Source organism: Triticum aestivum, chromosome 4B, assembly GCF_018294505.1.
Source record: "Triticum aestivum cultivar Chinese Spring chromosome 4B, IWGSC CS RefSeq v2.1, whole genome shotgun sequence".
Classification (NCBI taxonomy): domain Eukaryota; kingdom Viridiplantae; phylum Streptophyta; class Magnoliopsida; order Poales; family Poaceae; genus Triticum; species Triticum aestivum.
In genome coordinates, this window is record NC_057804.1 from 467,052,288 (window position 1) to 467,069,036 (window position 16,749).

At 50.4% G+C, this 16,749-nt stretch overlaps 1 protein-coding gene across 1 annotated transcript; it reads left to right on the top strand.

The window, feature by feature from the left end:
* Nucleotides 1–11,108: 11,108 nt before the first annotated feature.
* On the top strand, nt 11,109–13,661 carry LOC123092754 (protein SPA, chloroplastic). Its single transcript, XM_044514576.1, has 5 exons — nt 11,109–11,479; nt 11,571–11,654; nt 11,813–11,864; nt 12,852–13,008; nt 13,398–13,661. Exons 1-5 carry the CDS (start codon nt 11,321–11,323, stop codon nt 13,420–13,422), a joined length of 477 nt encoding a protein of 158 aa, XP_044370511.1. The 5' UTR covers nt 11,109–11,320; the 3' UTR covers nt 13,423–13,661.
* Nucleotides 13,662–16,749: the final 3,088 nt, after the last annotated feature.

Genomic DNA, 16,749 nt, shown 5'->3' on the forward strand with positions numbered 1-16,749 from the left:
GCTTTGGGCCGACCAAACGCTACTCCATGACTGGGTAGTTACAAAGGTAGGTTTCGGGTTTGTCCAGTCCCATGCTACGAGACATGGTCGAGCAAGATGGGATTTGCCCCTTCTATCAGGAGAGATATACTCTGGGCCCCTCGTGTGATCCGACCCGGATAAGCATGGCCATGCGACAAGGATTATGAGATAATCCGGATTGAGGTCGGTATCACTGGAACGAGAAAGAGGTCGGGCTAGCACAAGGATGACAATCTCGCCTTGAGCCCGACAACATATATCGTGGGGCAAAGGGAACAGAAGTGTGACACGCTGTACAGGTTCTCCTAACCAGCTTCATAGTCCAAACTATGACCAAGCCGACTTGAACCTAAGGGGGCGCGCGCTTAAGGGAAGGAACCTACGAGGTCGGTTCGTAGGACACTGGTCGGATGTGATCCGAACTGGACTAGGAACGTGACCGAGTAGACTTTGGGCTTTAGGGTCCGTGCAAGGCCCAAGTGTTGACCCTGCGACGGACGCCTATATAAAGTGGGGGTGCGGCACACTCATGTGGTTGATCGCTTTGGTGCTGCGACTAGGGTTTGCATGTGTTGCGAATAGCCACCTCCACTCACCGCCGACTGTGTGATCGGACCTAGCAGTCCGCCGCACGGTGTTCCTCCTACACGCGCGGATACCGTTAGAGGCGGTGCACTTGCGCCGCTCCGGCAAACTTGTACGTGGGATCGGACGACCGACTATTCGAGGGAGATCGGACGAGGAGGAGACGATCCACGCGGACGCGCTGCCCCAACTCTTCTTCCGCTGCACGGCACTGCGCCTCTACTGGTAACGATCCGTGATCCATCTCCTGTAGCATGTTCTTGGTTGTTCTGCGCGTAGGAAATTTTAATTTGCAGTCGACGCACCCTACCGTAGATCCCAACACATTGGATCCCAACAAACACACCGCAAAAGAAGATTGCGTTGAATAGATCTCCAAGAACATCGAGGAGAACATTGTCTTGAAGATCAAAGAGAGATAAGAAGCTATCCAGCTACTAGTTAGCTATGGACCCGTAGGTCTGTGGTAAACTACTCACACATCACCAGAAGGGCGGCAAGGTTGATGTAGAAGCCCTCCGTGATCGATTCCCCCGCCAGAAGAGTACGGGAAAGGCCTCCAGATGGGATCACGGAAGAACAAAAACTTGCAGCATCAGAAAAAGTATTTTGGATGGCTCTCTATTGGTTTCCAAATTTTAGAGAATTTATAGAGGTGGAATTAGGCCAGACGGATCCATGAGGGGCACACAAGGCATTAGGGCGCGCCCTGTTTCTTGTCGTCTCCTTGTTTGCCTTCTTGTCTCCTCTCAAAGCTTCTAGGGTCTCTCTTGTCGAGAGAAAAATCATCAAAAAGTTTTGTAGCATTTCGACTTCGTTTGGTACTGATTTCCTGGAAAACCAAAAACATGCAAAAATAGAGACTAGCATTTAGCACTAGGTCAATAGGTTAGTCCCAAATAAAGATATATAATTGCATATAAAACATCCAAGATTGATACTATAATAGCATGGAACAATTAAAAATTATAGGTACGTTGGAGACGTATCAGCAGTGGAAGTAGACGAGTCAGTGTAGATCATACTTGGAGTCCCTCGAACAGTAGATGAACGATCCCACGAACAGTCCCTCGAATGGAAGACCAAAAGCACAACCTCTCTACGAGTTGCAAGCATATGGTCTTCATGATCCGACAACGCTTCACCGTAGAACGCTATCATCGCCGAAGAATTAGAGGAAGGAGACTAGACCACAGTGGGCTTCTAATAATAAGGATTAGAGGATCTAGGTCAATCTCTAATTGATCAATTAGGACCAACTAGAACTAGAACTAGAGAACTAGAGGAGGTTCCAAAACTTGTGTGTTAAAAAGGTGCAAAAGCTTGTAGTATATATAGGTTGAGAGGAGGCACACAAGGGGAGGAGTCCTTCCCCCTTGAGCCAGCCCTAGGGGGAGGGAGGACTCCCTCCCCTAGTACAATTTGGCCTCCCCTAAAGAGAAAGGAGGCTCCACCCCCTATTGGGCCTATGTGGCCCAATTCTCATTACACCACTTGGGCTCTTAAGGCCCGTTGATATCAAATTAAATATAAAATCCTTCTAAAAATTACTGTAGCCTTTCATTATTAAATTAACATCATCAGAAACATTTTTCATCTATATATTATTTACCGAAAGTACCCGGTATTGCCTCATAAACTCTGAAACCCTTTCGGTAACTCCGAAATGCTTTCGGTACCTCTCGAAACAATTTCGAATATTAATGAAACAATTCCAAAAATATATTCTCATTATTCCCTTCCTACTAACACTCAATAGATCGTGATTACCTTAAGCTTGTGACCTTGTAGGTTCGGCAAAACATAGACACGAACGAAACCCCTTCGTTCAATGACCGATAGCGGAACCGTGTACGTCCATATCGATCCCTATGAATACACGAATGACATTTGAGTGAACCTTTGGTTATCCTATGATGTTCCCTTTGCTTCACAATACTTTACAAAACCTAAGGTGAGATATATCGGTATTCTCTTGAGTCATACACATGCTCACTATACCGGTCTCCTCGTTACCGGTTTTGTTCTTCTTTCTCATTAACGTGTTCCAGCATCCCCATGACATAGGCACCTGTGTATGGCCAGACGATGATGGATGTCGTCACACCGAGAGGGCCCTAAGAACATCTTCCCATCGTCGGAGGAGCAAACACCACTCTTGAGCTATCTAGTCCCTTGTCAAACTTTGCGATGAACCTGTAAGTTGTCATTATAATCACCGTGTTACAGATGATGTTGGAGCAACCCCAAAGTTCATTATACGGCAATAAATGACTACGATACTCTCATGGTGTAAGGAACGAAATCACATGTACACTCTATGTTATAACAATTTACTTGTGGCGATATTATCTCAAAGTATAACAAACAAGTTTCGATCGATTCAATATGATCGTTCTTCTAACGTCATACTCTCAAAGTTGTTTTGAGACCATCCTTACACTTAACAATATCTCAAGATCCGGAAAATGTGATCATAAACAACACTTGAGCTAGTCTTAGAGGCGAGACTAGGAATCTTATCTTACCGTTTATCATTCCACAGGTGCATATGAATTTTCCACTAAATCGCATATTCCAAGATCATAGCAGCTATAACATACGATATAAACTCTTAATTATGAATAGATAAATATAATAATACAATATTATTGCCTCTAGGGCATATTTCCAACAATATCCACGAAGCAATTTTATTCACACATACAAGACATATCATAATACTTCCATTGATCCCTCCAACAAATCCATAGGGCTACAGGGCTATGCCTCTACCCATGACCTTACCGAACTACTCACACATGGCGGTCTGACCGCGAGAACAAACCATTGTAGAACACATCAAGAAGGTTGATTGATTGATAATATGTCTCACAATAGTTTTCGGATGCGATGCACAATTACAAAGTATGGCTAATTTGGATGAGTATTATGGTGATGGTTGTGGCTATGGAGATGGGAAATGGCGGCAGCTAGGGTTGTTGTGGATGACGAAGATGGAGGTTTCTGCAATGTTCTCTTCTCTGTTTGGTGTTGGCCCCTAGACGATATTTGTTAGGTTAGATCAGGGGCACCGTTGGCAGCTCATACGAGTGCATGCGCTCGTATGAGACGCTTTCTTGTGATCTGGAGTCTTCCTGCGCTTCCCACCTTGGCTCTCCTCTCCTCTTTACTCCTTTCCATTTATATGCTTGATTTTGTCCATGTTTAGCCCCATTTCCTATGGAAACTAAATAAAAGATAGGTTTGTGGAATCATTTGCATTCATTAGTCATTAGTAGCAATATCGAAGTGGATATCTTAGTTTTGTGAAATAAACCGGTTTAATCTCACGTGTGATGAGCGTAAAAATAGCACTCATCAGTTGGTTGTGCTGATGAGATTAGTGATGCCGGTCGGTGGTGGTGGTGATTTCGGCTTCAAAGTGTTGGTGGTTGGGCTTATCGGGGCCTGGCAACAACATCGTGCGTGTGTGTGCGTGCGTGCGTGCGTGCGTGCGTGTGTGTGTGTGATTTAGTTGTGTCTCCTCTCTTGTTTTTCATGTGTACTTTGGTTCACTTTAACCTGTTTTGTATGAAGCCCCGTGGCTTCTAGGAAAATTCCATACAATATATTCAGGTGGGATCCACCCCTAGTTGGCCATTCAAATAAAAAAGACCACTCACTTTGGCTAAGGCCGCTAGCTAATCTATATGGCCTCCATTTTGAATAGCATCTCCAACAACAACTTTGAAATAGCAGTTTTTTTCTACACGTACTATATATTAAAGAAGAAAGTGGGGGCAGAGAGCCCCTCCATGTTGATGCTACATATTACACAACATGAACACCAACTCCACGCAACACACTATCGTATCGATACTAACTACTCATACTAGCCCACACTACTAACTCCCCAAGGAAGGTGCTAACGTCCCCCATGAGTATCCCGGCTTGCTTGCACGCTCTTCCCCCGGCCTCAATTTTGAGGATAACATGGTTCATGGATGGGGTCGCGCCGTCGAACACAATGGCGTTCTGGTGCTTCCGCATCTCCCAGACTACGAGGGTTAGGATAGCCCTAGCATCTGTCTTGGCTCTTCCCATCCCACACTTACCGACGCACCATTGCGAAATAAACCCACCCCTTCTTGAAGCCCACTCCGGCTTGCCCACCGCTCCACATACTACTGTCCAGACTCTCCTGGCAAACACGCAATAGAGGAGTAGATGGTTTATGGTTTCTTCTTCCTAGTGGCAAAAAAGGGCACTGCTCTTGGTGGTCCAGTCCGTGCCGAGCCAGTTGGTCGGACGTCCAACATCTGTTATGTAGGGCAAGTCATGCGAAAAAACGGCATCAAAGTGGGGCCTTGGATCTCCAAGTGAACTCAGCCATTGGGGCAACCTCTCTGCCCTAGAATCTCGTTGCGTATGATGTCCTCGTCAAGAAGCACCCGTCCTTCTCCCAGGACGACACTATGGAGTCGTGTACATCGGCGTTCAGTTGCACCGACGTTGTCTCAGTCCACAAGTTTAGGTATTCCTGCAACATTGGGGCTGTCAATTCCGGCCCAACACCGGTAGCCCAGCCGTCGTCGGTCAATGCCTGGCTAACAATGCAGCTAGAGTGCACCCGGGATTTGATACGGGCATATATGTTCGGCGCCACCTCTTGTACCCTTCAGCCATTCAGCCATCTGTCCTCCTAGAATAGAGCATTGTTCCCATCACCAATTGTGCAGCGAGTCGCCGCCCTAAAAAGTTGCTTTGATTCCTCAGGCACGTTGATTTGGAACTCCATCCATGACCTAGTAGGGTCGGTACGTTGTAGCCTACATTGTTGTAACGAACATGAGAGAGAGGGGATCGGGAGAGAGGGGTGAGGACACACGAGAGGGGAGACTTGGGGAGGAAGAAGGACTTTTCTTTCAGAGGAAGGATTAGGTGAGAGTTTGAATCAGTCATCACACATGCCCCAACCAGCCACAGGCGGCCAGCTATATACTCACGCGACTCACAAACGCATACGCTCTGACAGGGTCCCACCCGTAGGATGCCAAGTCACACATGCCAAGTGGCCAGGTGTGACATTCTCCTCTCCTTAAGACTGAGCTTCCTCCTGCGAGCTTGAACCTGATTCCTCCCAAATAGCTGCCGCTGGGAAACGCTGCCGAAGAACTTCATAATCCTCCCATGTGGTGGCCGCCGGCGAGCCCTCGCCCCACTGCACTTTGACTTGGATGATGGCCGCATTCCTTCGCTTCATCATGCGTTGTTCCAGCAGCTGTGTTGGCTCTGCTGATGACACAGAGAGATCCGGCACGCGCGGCAGCTCCGCGTACACCGGCGTATAGTCCGGCGTGAATGGCTTGAGCTGGGACACGTGAAAGACCGGGTGTACCTGACTGGCGGGCGGCAGAGCAAGCTTGTACGCCATGAGACCGATCTTCTCGAGGATAGTGTACGGCCCGAAGAACTTGAAGACGAGCTTGGCACAGGGCCTATTGACGACCGAGCGCTGCGCGTAGGGCTGCAGTTTCAGCAGCACTTGCCCGCCGACCTGGAACTGATGCTCAGTGCGATTGCGATCTGCTTCTTTCTTGAACCTGCGCTGGGCACACTCCAGTTGGGCGTGGATGTGCTCCGTGTGTGCCGCCCAGTCCATGTCCTCGCTAGCGTGCTCGTCCGCTGGCCAGGCCGGCATTGCTCCCAGGTTGGCCTCACAGCCATAAAGCACCTTGAAGGGGGTGCAGTTGAGCGATGCGTGAAATGTGGAGTTGTACCAGAATTCAGCGATGGGCAGCCAGCGATGCCACTGCCGCGGCGCGTCGCGAACCGTGCACTGGAGGTACATCTCCATGCATTGGTTCACGCGCTCGCTCTGGCTGTCGGTCTGTGGGTGGTACGCAGTGGAGTAGAGCAGTTTGGTGCCCGCTTTGGCGAACAACTGCTTCCAGAGATTGCTGGTAAACACCTTGTCACGGTCGGAGACGATCGACGCAGGGACGACGTGGAGCTTCACGACATTGTTCCAGAAGGCCTTTGCCACTTGTGGTGCGTGAAACGGGTGGCGCAGGGGGACGAAATGGGCGAACTTGGTGAACCGATCCACCACCACCACGATCGTGTCCGCGCCGTCCGACACCGGCAGCCCTTCCACGAAATCCATCGTGAGATCCTCCCATGGCGCAGTTGGTACCAGAAGGGGTGCTAGGAGTCCCGCTGGCTTGCAGTGCCCATGCTTCGCCTGCTGACAGACCGTGCACTGCTGCACGAACTCTTCGACATCGCGCTTCAGGCCACGCCACTCAAAATGCTTGCGCACCCGTTGGTACGTCGTCGTGGCGCCGGAGTGGCCTCCCACCGCGCTGTTGTGGAGCACGGCAATAAGCTTGGTGCGCAGCACGGCGTTGGCGCCGATCCACAGACGACCTTGGTGATGAATGACGCCGCGATCTAGCTCGTAGCCGTCCTCGTCCGGACTGACCAAGGTGAGCTTCTGAAGACGATCTTGTGCATATTGGTCCGTGGAGTAGGAATTGAGTACTTCTTGAAGCCAGGCCGGTTGACATGTGGAGAGCGCGGCCAGATCGAGCTGCTTGCCGACGCGCGACAGGGCATCAGTCGCGCCATTGTCCAGCCCTCTCTTGTACTGGAATCTGAATTATAAGCCCGCCAGTTTCGCCATGGCCTTGCATTGAAGCTCTGTCTCCAGTTGTTGTTCCCCCAAGTTGCACAGGGACTTGTGGTCTGTGAGGATGGCGAAGGGGCCACGCTGCAGGTACGGGCACCATTTGTCGATCGCCATCATCACTGCCAGAAACTCCTTCTCGTATGTTGACAGTTGCTGGTTGTGCACCCCCAGGGCCTTGCTGAAGTAGGCGACTGGGTGGCCTTCCTGCACGAGTACCGCGCCCACGCCAGTGTGACACGCGTCCGTTTCAATCGAGAATGGCTTGTCGAAATCGAGAAGCGCGAGCACAGGCGTGGTGACCATCGCCGTCTTGAGCTGCTCGAATGCCGCTTGCATGTGCGCCGTCCAGGTGAAGCCCTTCTTGGTTAGCAGCTGCGTCAGTGGCTTCGCGATGATACCGTACTGTGGCACAAATTTTCTGTAGTAGCCGGTGAGGCCCAGAAACTCGTGCAGTTCGGTGGTGTTCATCGGAGTAGGCCACTGCTCCATCGTGCTCGTTTTTTCCTTGTCCGTGGCCACTCCCTCCTTGGAGATCACGTGGCCGAGGTAGTCGATGTGGTCGGCGGCGAATGTACACTTGGATTCCTTGACGTAGAGCTGGTGTGCGCGAAGGAGCTCGAGGACGAGGCGTAGGTGTTCGAGATGCTCCTCCATGGTTTCACTGAAGACGAGGATGTCATCCAAAAAGATAATCACAAATTTGCGCACGTACTTACCGAAAATGGCGTTCATCAGGCACTGGAATGTGCCCGGTGCATTCATGAGGCCGAACGGCATGACCCTGAACTGGAAATGGCCGTGGTGCGTTTTGAACGCCGTCTTGTGCTCGTCCTCTTCGCGCATTCTGATCTGATGGTAGCCAGCGCGCAAGTCCAGTTTGGAGAAGACCGCGGCACCGGCTAACTCATCGAGCAGCTCATCGATGATGGGCAGGGGAAACTTGTTTTTGATTGTCGCGTCGTTTAGGCGGCAATAGTCGACGCAGAACCGCCAAGTGTCGTCCTTCTTCTTGACCATGAGCACCGGCGCAGCGTACGGGCTCAAGCTGTGCGTGATCAGACCGGCGTCGAGCATTTCCTTGACCTGACGCTCGATCTCATCCTTCTGGAGCGGAGAATAGAGGTACGAGCGCGTGTTCGCCGGGACCACGCCCTCGACTAGCGTGACGGCGTGGTCGTACTGGCGGTGAGGAGGGAGCCCTTGCGGCGCCGCGAACACGTCGGCGAACTCGTCCAACAGATCCGCGAGCGGCGTCTGGCTGGCGCACTTACGCCGCGGGGGTGGGGCACGCCCGCACGTGTCCACCATGGCCAGTGCCCACACGTTGTTGCCCGCGATCATCTTGCGCAGCTCGTCAGGTTTGATCGCCTTGATGGTGGTGGACGCCTTCGTGGGTACGCCCCGGAGCGTGACCTCTTCGTTGTCGTGGGTGAACTTGACCCACTTGTCTTGCCAATGGCATGTCATGGGGCTGTGCTGGGCGAGCCAGTCCATGCCGAGGATGCCATCGTAGGCACCAATGTCCAGTTCGCGCATTGGAGTTGTGAACGTGTGCCCTTGCATCCACCATTTCAGTTCAGGTACAATGCGGTTGCAGGTGAGGCGATCCCCGTTGGTGACGCGCACATCCACCTGCGGCATCTCTTCTGTCGCCAGCCCGAGGCGATCGACGAAGGACTTGTTGACGAAGCTGTGCGAGCTCCCTGAATCGAGCAGCAATAGCATGACCTGGTTGCCCACCAGGGCGCGCAGGCAAATAGTGGTCGCCGAGTCGGTGCCGTCCAGAGCGTGCGACGAGAGGAGGCAGCACTCCGGTGCGGCAACGGCGGGATCGGGTGGCGGCGCTGCCGGTCCTGGATCGTCCAGGAGTTGCAGGGCGTGGATGGTGTCGTCAGATAGCACCTCTCCGTGGTCGCCAATGCTGATCGTGAGCAGCTGCGCGGGCTGAGCGCACCGATGCTCGCGCGAATAACGGCCGCCGCACTTGAAACACAAGTTGTTGGCACGGCGATAGTCGTGCAGCTGCCGCTCGCGCGCGTAGTCATCGGAAGGAGCGTGGTTGGGCGTGACCTCTCGCGGCTGGAGTGGCGTCATCGTTGGAGGAGGTCGTCCCGCTGGTGTGATGCGTGGGCGGGCGCGCGTCGTGCCTAGTTCCTCTTCCTGGATGCGCGCCAACACCGACGCCCTGGTGATGCTCGAGGGCGCCTAGAGGCGCACGGACGCGCGCAGTTCGTCCTTCAGGCCCAGAATGAACTGGGTGACGAAGAATTTTGTGTTGATGGACGGGTCGAGGGCGAGCAAATGATACATCTGCTCGTCGAATGCCACGCGGTATTCGGCGACGGTGGCCGTCTATCGAAGCTGCAGCAGCTTGTGCATGACCACCTCGTACTCGTCGGCGCCGAACTCCTCCAGCACGGCCGCTGTGAACGACTCCCAAGTGAGGCCGCGACGTGTTTGACGAAATGCTTGCAGCCAGTGCGCAGCCTGGCCTTCGATGTACAGGGCCGTCGTGGTTACCCACTTGTGTGGCTCCACCTTGTACAGCTTGAAGTACGCCAGGCAGTGGTCCAGCCATAGGTAGGGAACGGCGCCATCAAATCGAGGGAAATCGTGCTTCGGTGGCTTGTGGTAGTCGTTGCCGTGGTAGCCCGATGTCGGCGACGGCATGGTTGCGGGAGCGGCGAATCCACCCTGCGGTGCCACTGGAATCAGCGGGGGGCGATGATCCCCCAGGCGTGGATGAGCGGCCGCCGCGCGGCCTGGTTTGGCGGCCATGCGCGGCGAGTGTGGAGGCGGCGAGGGCGGTGGTGGTTGCTGTGGAGCGGCGGGCTGGTGAAGCACGGTGGTGACCGAGCCTGACGGCGATGCCGAGCCCTCCACCGTCTTGCGGGTTGCGTCGACATCGGCCTGAGTGAGATCGATCTGCTTGGCGAGGCCCCGAACGTCCTGCGAGATCTGCGCGTTGAAGGCGGCCTGAATCTCGATCTGCTTGTCGTGGATCGCCTTCTGCTCATCCATCTTGGTGAGGAGAGACTCGAACATCTTGGTGATGTTGCTCGTGCTCTCGTCCATGGCGGCCAACACCTGGCGCGTCGCCGCCGAAGCTTTGGAGGGCGCCGTCGCCTTGCTCGGGAGAGATCGAACCCCGCGACGGATTTCGGGTGCGCTTGCCGGAGTAGCACACACCGGCGCGGTGGATGTTACCGATCTTCAACCCAATCGACGGAAAAAAAATTCGGCGGCTAAATTTGGCTCTGATTACCAACTGTAACGAACGCGAGAGAGAGGGTATCGGGAGAGAGGGGTGAGGACGCACGAGAGGAGAGACTTGGGGAGGAAGAAGGACTTTTCTTTCAGATGAAGGATTAGGTGAGAGTTTGAATTAGTCATCACACATGCCCCAACCAGCCACAGGCGGCCAGCTATATACTCACGCGACTCACACACGCATACGCTCTGGCAGGGTCCCACCCGTAGGATGCCAAGTCACACATGCCAAGTGGCCAGGTGTGACAATTGCTATATTGAGCCACTTCAAATTCGGAATGCTGAGGTCACCTACCCACTTTGGGGTGCAAACTGAGTTCCACACTACCGTGCATTGTTCACCGGAGGCCTGTGTTCTGGCACACCGAAGGAACCCACGTACTACCAGTTTAATGCCCCAATTATACAGCTGTTGTTGGAGATGCTCTTAGATTGATCTTTCCGTTGTTTGTCAAATCTAAAACTAATTGAGCTGGCCACCATGTGCCATATTTTCTGAGGAGCACTCTTCACCGTTGGATGGTCACATTAGAGCTCGGTCGTCGGCAGCTTGATCAGCGACCCAACTGCCTGCCTCCAACCCAAGGGTAGAGAGTTGTGAGGCTCGCAAACTTCCACAATGGATAATGCCCATATCCGAGAAGACCAAGCCCTGGCCACCAGTGCCCGCAAGGGGTGAGAAGTGTGGGTTTGTGTCCTGCGGCTACCCATGATCACCGTGCGCGCTTGCCCAGGCATCTGAACCAGCAGCGTCCAACGGGCGACGCGTCTATGGCCATGGCAACCACCTCCTCCCGACTCACCACCACCCAGTACTCCTTCCTCTCCTCCACGCCATGCTCGCCCACCACCATGGCGGCGCTCCCGCGGCGGCGGAGAGCCGGCGCGCGGTACCCACGTATCCAGGCCATCGAGTTCGACCAGAACACGGTGCGCGCAAAAAGGCTGCAACGCCCGTTCTGCGGAGGTTACCACTTGATTCCCTGCCGAGTTTTAACGAGCGGTTTCTTGGTGGCTTCAGGTTGTGGCCATAACTGTCGGCGTCGTCAGCGTCGCCGCGGGGATCGGCATCCCGATTTTCTACGAGAATCAAATTGACAATTCCGTAAGTTTTTTTTTAAGCAAGAGTGGTATTTGGACAATTAAGTTTGCTGAAGTAAGATTAGGATTAGCATTTTTTAGAAACATGCTGACTGAAACTGAAAGAACCTAAACTGTGCCCTGCATTGATGAAAAATGTGATTTTGAATTTCTCCAATGCAGGCAAAGAGAGACAACAACCAGCCGTGCTTCCCCTGCAGCGGCTCCGGCGCGCGTACGTGATTACGCCCCTTCGATTGATGTCCTAATTTGTTTCACTCCTCAAATTTTTAATATGTTCGTTTCAATGGCACGGTAGACACACTACATGTAAAATGAGACAAACTTATGGGATTTGGAAGTGTTAAAGTTGAGTTTGATAGGAAATTTCCGTATAAGATGTAACAGCCGGTTAGTTTAGCTTGCATTTTGATTGGTTTCACACTTGCATTATATTTGCTCTCCATGTTTGGTAGTCTTGTTTTAACTGGAATGACTTTTTTAGATGTTGGGCGTTGCATCTAGGTCTTTCGTGCCTTGTAAGGTGGATGTTAACTGAATAATTTTGTTTTGCACCTAGTATGTTATAACTGAATAATTGAACTGATGTATTCATTGTTTCACTCAGTGAAATGGGATTGGGCAGCGGCCTGTATCTTGAAGAAAAAATCAATTTCTTTTTTGCCAAAAAGTATATCCAATAGTAACTTGGTTCAACCATATGTGGCATCTTCCATGTCAGGCAGAATAATCTGTAGTGCTTTATATATAACACAACCTTCTCTTCCTCGACCACACGGTGTTTTCCACTTTCCAGCTAGTTCTTAATTTGATGTGGCAATAGAACCGGGTGGAGTTGGGAGAATTCAGTCGTTAAACTTAATAAAGGAATTTTGATATCTTCAACTATTCGTTTGATTGCACAAGGCATTAAGCAATGAAGCTGATGATGTTAAAAGAGTATGATGTCAAATGACAAGCCTTCTCCTGTCTGAAATAGCTATATCTTAAATGGAATCCTTAGATAAAAAGAATCAAAAGTTCTCCTTGTAAGTTTCAACAACTTAATTAGACTATTCTCTTAAATCGGAAGAGGATGACTAGCTATAGCAAAATCAAATGAGGACTCCATGGTGCCTGCTGCACACATTATTCTTTTCCTTTTTCTCTGTGTCAACATCTAGTAGATCAGAATGTTGAAAAGAAATCGTTGATTTTCCAGAGGTATGCAGGTTTTGCACGGGAGCAGGGACTGTTACTGTAGTAATCGGCAATGGTGAATCTGAAGTATCGAAGTGTGTCAACTGCGATGGCATTGGCTCATTGACATGCACCACGTGCCAAGGTAGTGGCATTCAGCCACGCTATCTTGATCGCAGGTAATGGGTTGTTCTCTAATGTTTTCATATATGTTTGTCTGTGGAATAACACCATGCTAATTTATTTAACAACTTTAGAGTGGTACTATTGAATTACCAAAATGAAAGCATGCTTAACACATAAAAATTACTTGAAGCCATCATAATGTGGATTTTTGATGTAGAGATGACAAAATTACTTAGCTACAGCTGGCCCATAGTGTTTTTCACATTGTATAGGAACCTGTCATGCTGGGACCTTGCCTTTTATGCTTTTCCTTGATAAAGTATTGAATATACCTGTTTCTTATGCCAAAACATTTTTGGCCAAGTGGCGACATTCCGAATAAATGGATGTAGCTTGAACAAAGGAGATGTCTGATAGTCTCTTTATTTGGTTGACTAACCAGGGAGTTCAAGGATGATGATGACTGAAGATTTTTTCGTTACGAGCTAACGACGGTAAGGTGAGGAATCTGATATCTAATGATGATCCTGAATACTTGGTGACGATGTGTCCATCAGGAATGATATGATTGTTTTGTGTTGTATTATATTTCCTCTCCTTTTTTGGTAAATGTGTATGGATGTACATGCACACTCTTTTGATGTCTGAAAATGACTGTCCCTCAGTGGGCAAAGATGATATTTTCTTGTTGAAAGTTCTCAATATATGTCACATAGCGTGTTCTTTCCAATGTAGAAGTTAGTAGCTGACTCTGCATTGCGTTGGTGCTTATATTATGGAGTAGCCAAGTTATATGCCACAATCTTTAGGATGTCAACTTTTCAGCCAAATGGTTAGTGGATGTAACACAATAGTGGAAACCAAATCCAGGGCTTCTGAGCACAGTGAGGGCACTGTTGACCTAAGAGCACAGATCATCTCTTGTAAAACTTACGTGTACATGAATATGGCTATATATATTCTTTGCACAAAGTAAACTGCCTGGTACATCTGGTTTGTCCTAGCAAGTGTATGATAATCTAGTAATGCATCGTAGGACATAAATATCTGATGAAGTAACAGAAGGATTTCTTATTCTTTTTGAATCTGTCAGGCCGGGGAGAGGGCTCTCCACCTGAGTTCACATCATTTAAAAAAAATAGATAGATCCAATTTAAGAGGGAGACCAGATTGAAAACCTAACAGAGAGACCCTATTTATGAGGAAAACCAGGCTGAAAAACCACACAAGCAACGAAGCCTTGTCGATCATCTGACACATGCCATAGTCACGACGAACAAACAATGAGGAATCAAGAGATTACAACATGGGGGCAGAAAGGAAAAGAGGGAAGCAGGTGCCAATGACAAAGCACGACCCAGTTGGCATACACACCGATCATCACCACGAATGAAGTGCACCGACGAAGGGTATTACAATACCAAGACTTTGCAAATTTCCAGAACACCCGGGTAGGTGTCGGTATCCCCAGTGCGCTATAAATGAGCAGATGCTATCAACGACTATCATTGACCGCAAGCTCCACTACATTGAGCATGATACAAGACTAGTGCAAGTCATGGGACTACCAATGAACACGAACCTTGAATGGCAGCTCTGCTACCGGGACAACCGATACATTTTGCAAGGTGGGGCAAGCATCCTGGTCACCAAAGGGCAAAGATCAACCGAGATAGTGGCGAGACCATGAAAGTCATCACAACACTTCCACCACTATGGGAGGGATTCGAGGATGAGTAGTGATGAAGAATCAACGTCAAAGGCACCCATGAAGGACAGAGGGTGAATGGACTGTAGCACGGCGCCACCATCGGACCCATTTTCACCGCTAGCGGAGACCAAGGACCCACGCCAATGGCAAGTGCAAGGGCTTACAAACAATGCCTTCATGAAGGGGGGTGATCTCCACGGACTCTGTCGCCATTGACTATTCACCCGAAACCACGTCGAGTAGATATGCCTCTTCAAGACCAGACATCCACAGGGTTTTACAATGTTGGGGAGAGCCGTCGTGGTTGCTTGAGATACGAGCTCGGGCATGTTTCTTCAAGAGCACACACACCTCAATGTTGCGAACCTGGCCATTTGTTAGAAGGTATAGCTGCAAGAACACGCCGCCAGAGAGGTAACGACATCGGGATGACGCTTTCGTGGTTAGAGTTATTCGAACGCATCTCCCATAAACAACACGTTGATTACATACATATAACGGTGTCTATCAGTCATGTTGAATAACTAGATAGGATCACAAGCGCAAGTATGGCCTATTTTCCTTCTTATTGTTTCTTACTTTAAAATGTGCTTTGTCAGAAATCATTTTGCCTTTATATCTTCAAAAAAGAAAACTGCTCATGGGTTCGACAACCTGGCCCTGACCATTGACGGTTGAATTTTTTTTCTCCAACATCGGGCTTTTGTTCCGACTCGGCAGCAGGACAGCACCCAAAGTCCGGTTTAACCTTGTTGTGCGCTCTGGGACCGGGAGGATCCTCTCGGGCCCAGCTCAAGCTCTCGTTGTTGAATCAGTTGGGTAAATACCACAACATTTTCTCAACTTTTTTGTACGCCATGCAATCTTTATCAGCATCTTTTTCTGGCTAAAGTACGTAGCATTATCCGTTCGAAGCTATGCAGCTAGCTAGCAATGTTAAGTGGGAGACCCCCCAGGCCCCCATCCTCCCTCTCTCAAAGCAGATTGCATCCATGATCAGTGCAGTAAAGCTGGGTTGCCCACAATTGAGTACTGCAAAAGAAAATTTCCGCGGCGCTTCCACTTCACAAAAGTAAACACACTGGTCTCTCTTTGAGCTTGGGATCTTCCCTCAGACCTTCACACGCGACGAAATCATCACGGTATCTCTTTTTGGCAGGAATCATCACTGCATCTTCTTTAACTGGGTGCAGCTAATTGGGTTTTGATTAAACTTTAATTAAGAGCCTCTTAAAGCCCTGACGCACGGCAGGTGGTATGCATTTTCATGGTTTGTGGATGGACAACTCCAATGGGTGATCCAAACGGTCCGAATTGTCCGGATTCTGTTCATTTGAGTAGACCGTGTCCGGCCGTTTGTACATTTACACTGGTCGTATATCCGTCCATCCGGCCTGAAATTTTTGCAAAGGAAATTAGAACTTAAATTTAGGCCCCGCGGTCATAGTTCATACCAGCGGCCATAGTGCATAACTACCAGAGCGCCAGCGGCCGGCACACATGCAAGCCTACAAAATGATCACCCCCATAGTTTCACGCCGGCAAACAAAGTCAGCGACCGGCACATTTGTCAGCGCATAAAAAACGGCCATAGTTCATGTCTCACGGCACACGAGTTCATGCCGGCATACAAAATGATGTTGCTCTTAGAGCAAGTCCAGCAGTGCCCCGAAACCCTCCCCGATCGTTATTTTAGGGGAGAACAGCAAAAAAAATGCCTCCAGCAGTTCCCCGATCCCCTCCCTGTTTTTCTGGTCTCCCCCAAATCGCCCTCTCTCTCCCCTCTATCTAGGGGAACGACGACCTCCCCGATCCCCTCCCCGACTCGCTGGTGGAGGCAACGGCTGCGTCCGGAAATCTCCCTCCCGCCACCACGCCGCCGCCGCCACTGCATCCCATGTTCGTTCATTCACTGATTTTCTCTCAGATCCGAGCAAAGTAGCAAATCTAGGGAGGGAGAGAGGTCGCCGTCGGGCAGTGGATACGGGGGTGCGGCCGTTGTGGCTTGCTTGAAGAGTCGTCGGGCATTGGATACAGGGGGATGGGCATGGCCGTCGTGGCTGAAGATTAGGATGGGCTCGAA

Coding starts and splice junctions, on each gene's coding strand:
- LOC123092754 (XM_044514576.1), top strand. CDS start 11,321: ATGGCCATGGCAACCACCTCCTCCCGACTCACCACCACCCAGTACTCC. Junction 11,655..11,812: donor AGAATCAAATTGACAATTCC/GTAAGTTTTTTT, acceptor TCTCCAATGCAG/GCAAAGAGAGACAACAACCA. Junction 13,009..13,397: donor CCACGCTATCTTGATCGCAG/GTAATGGGTTGT, acceptor TTGACTAACCAG/GGAGTTCAAGGATGATGATG.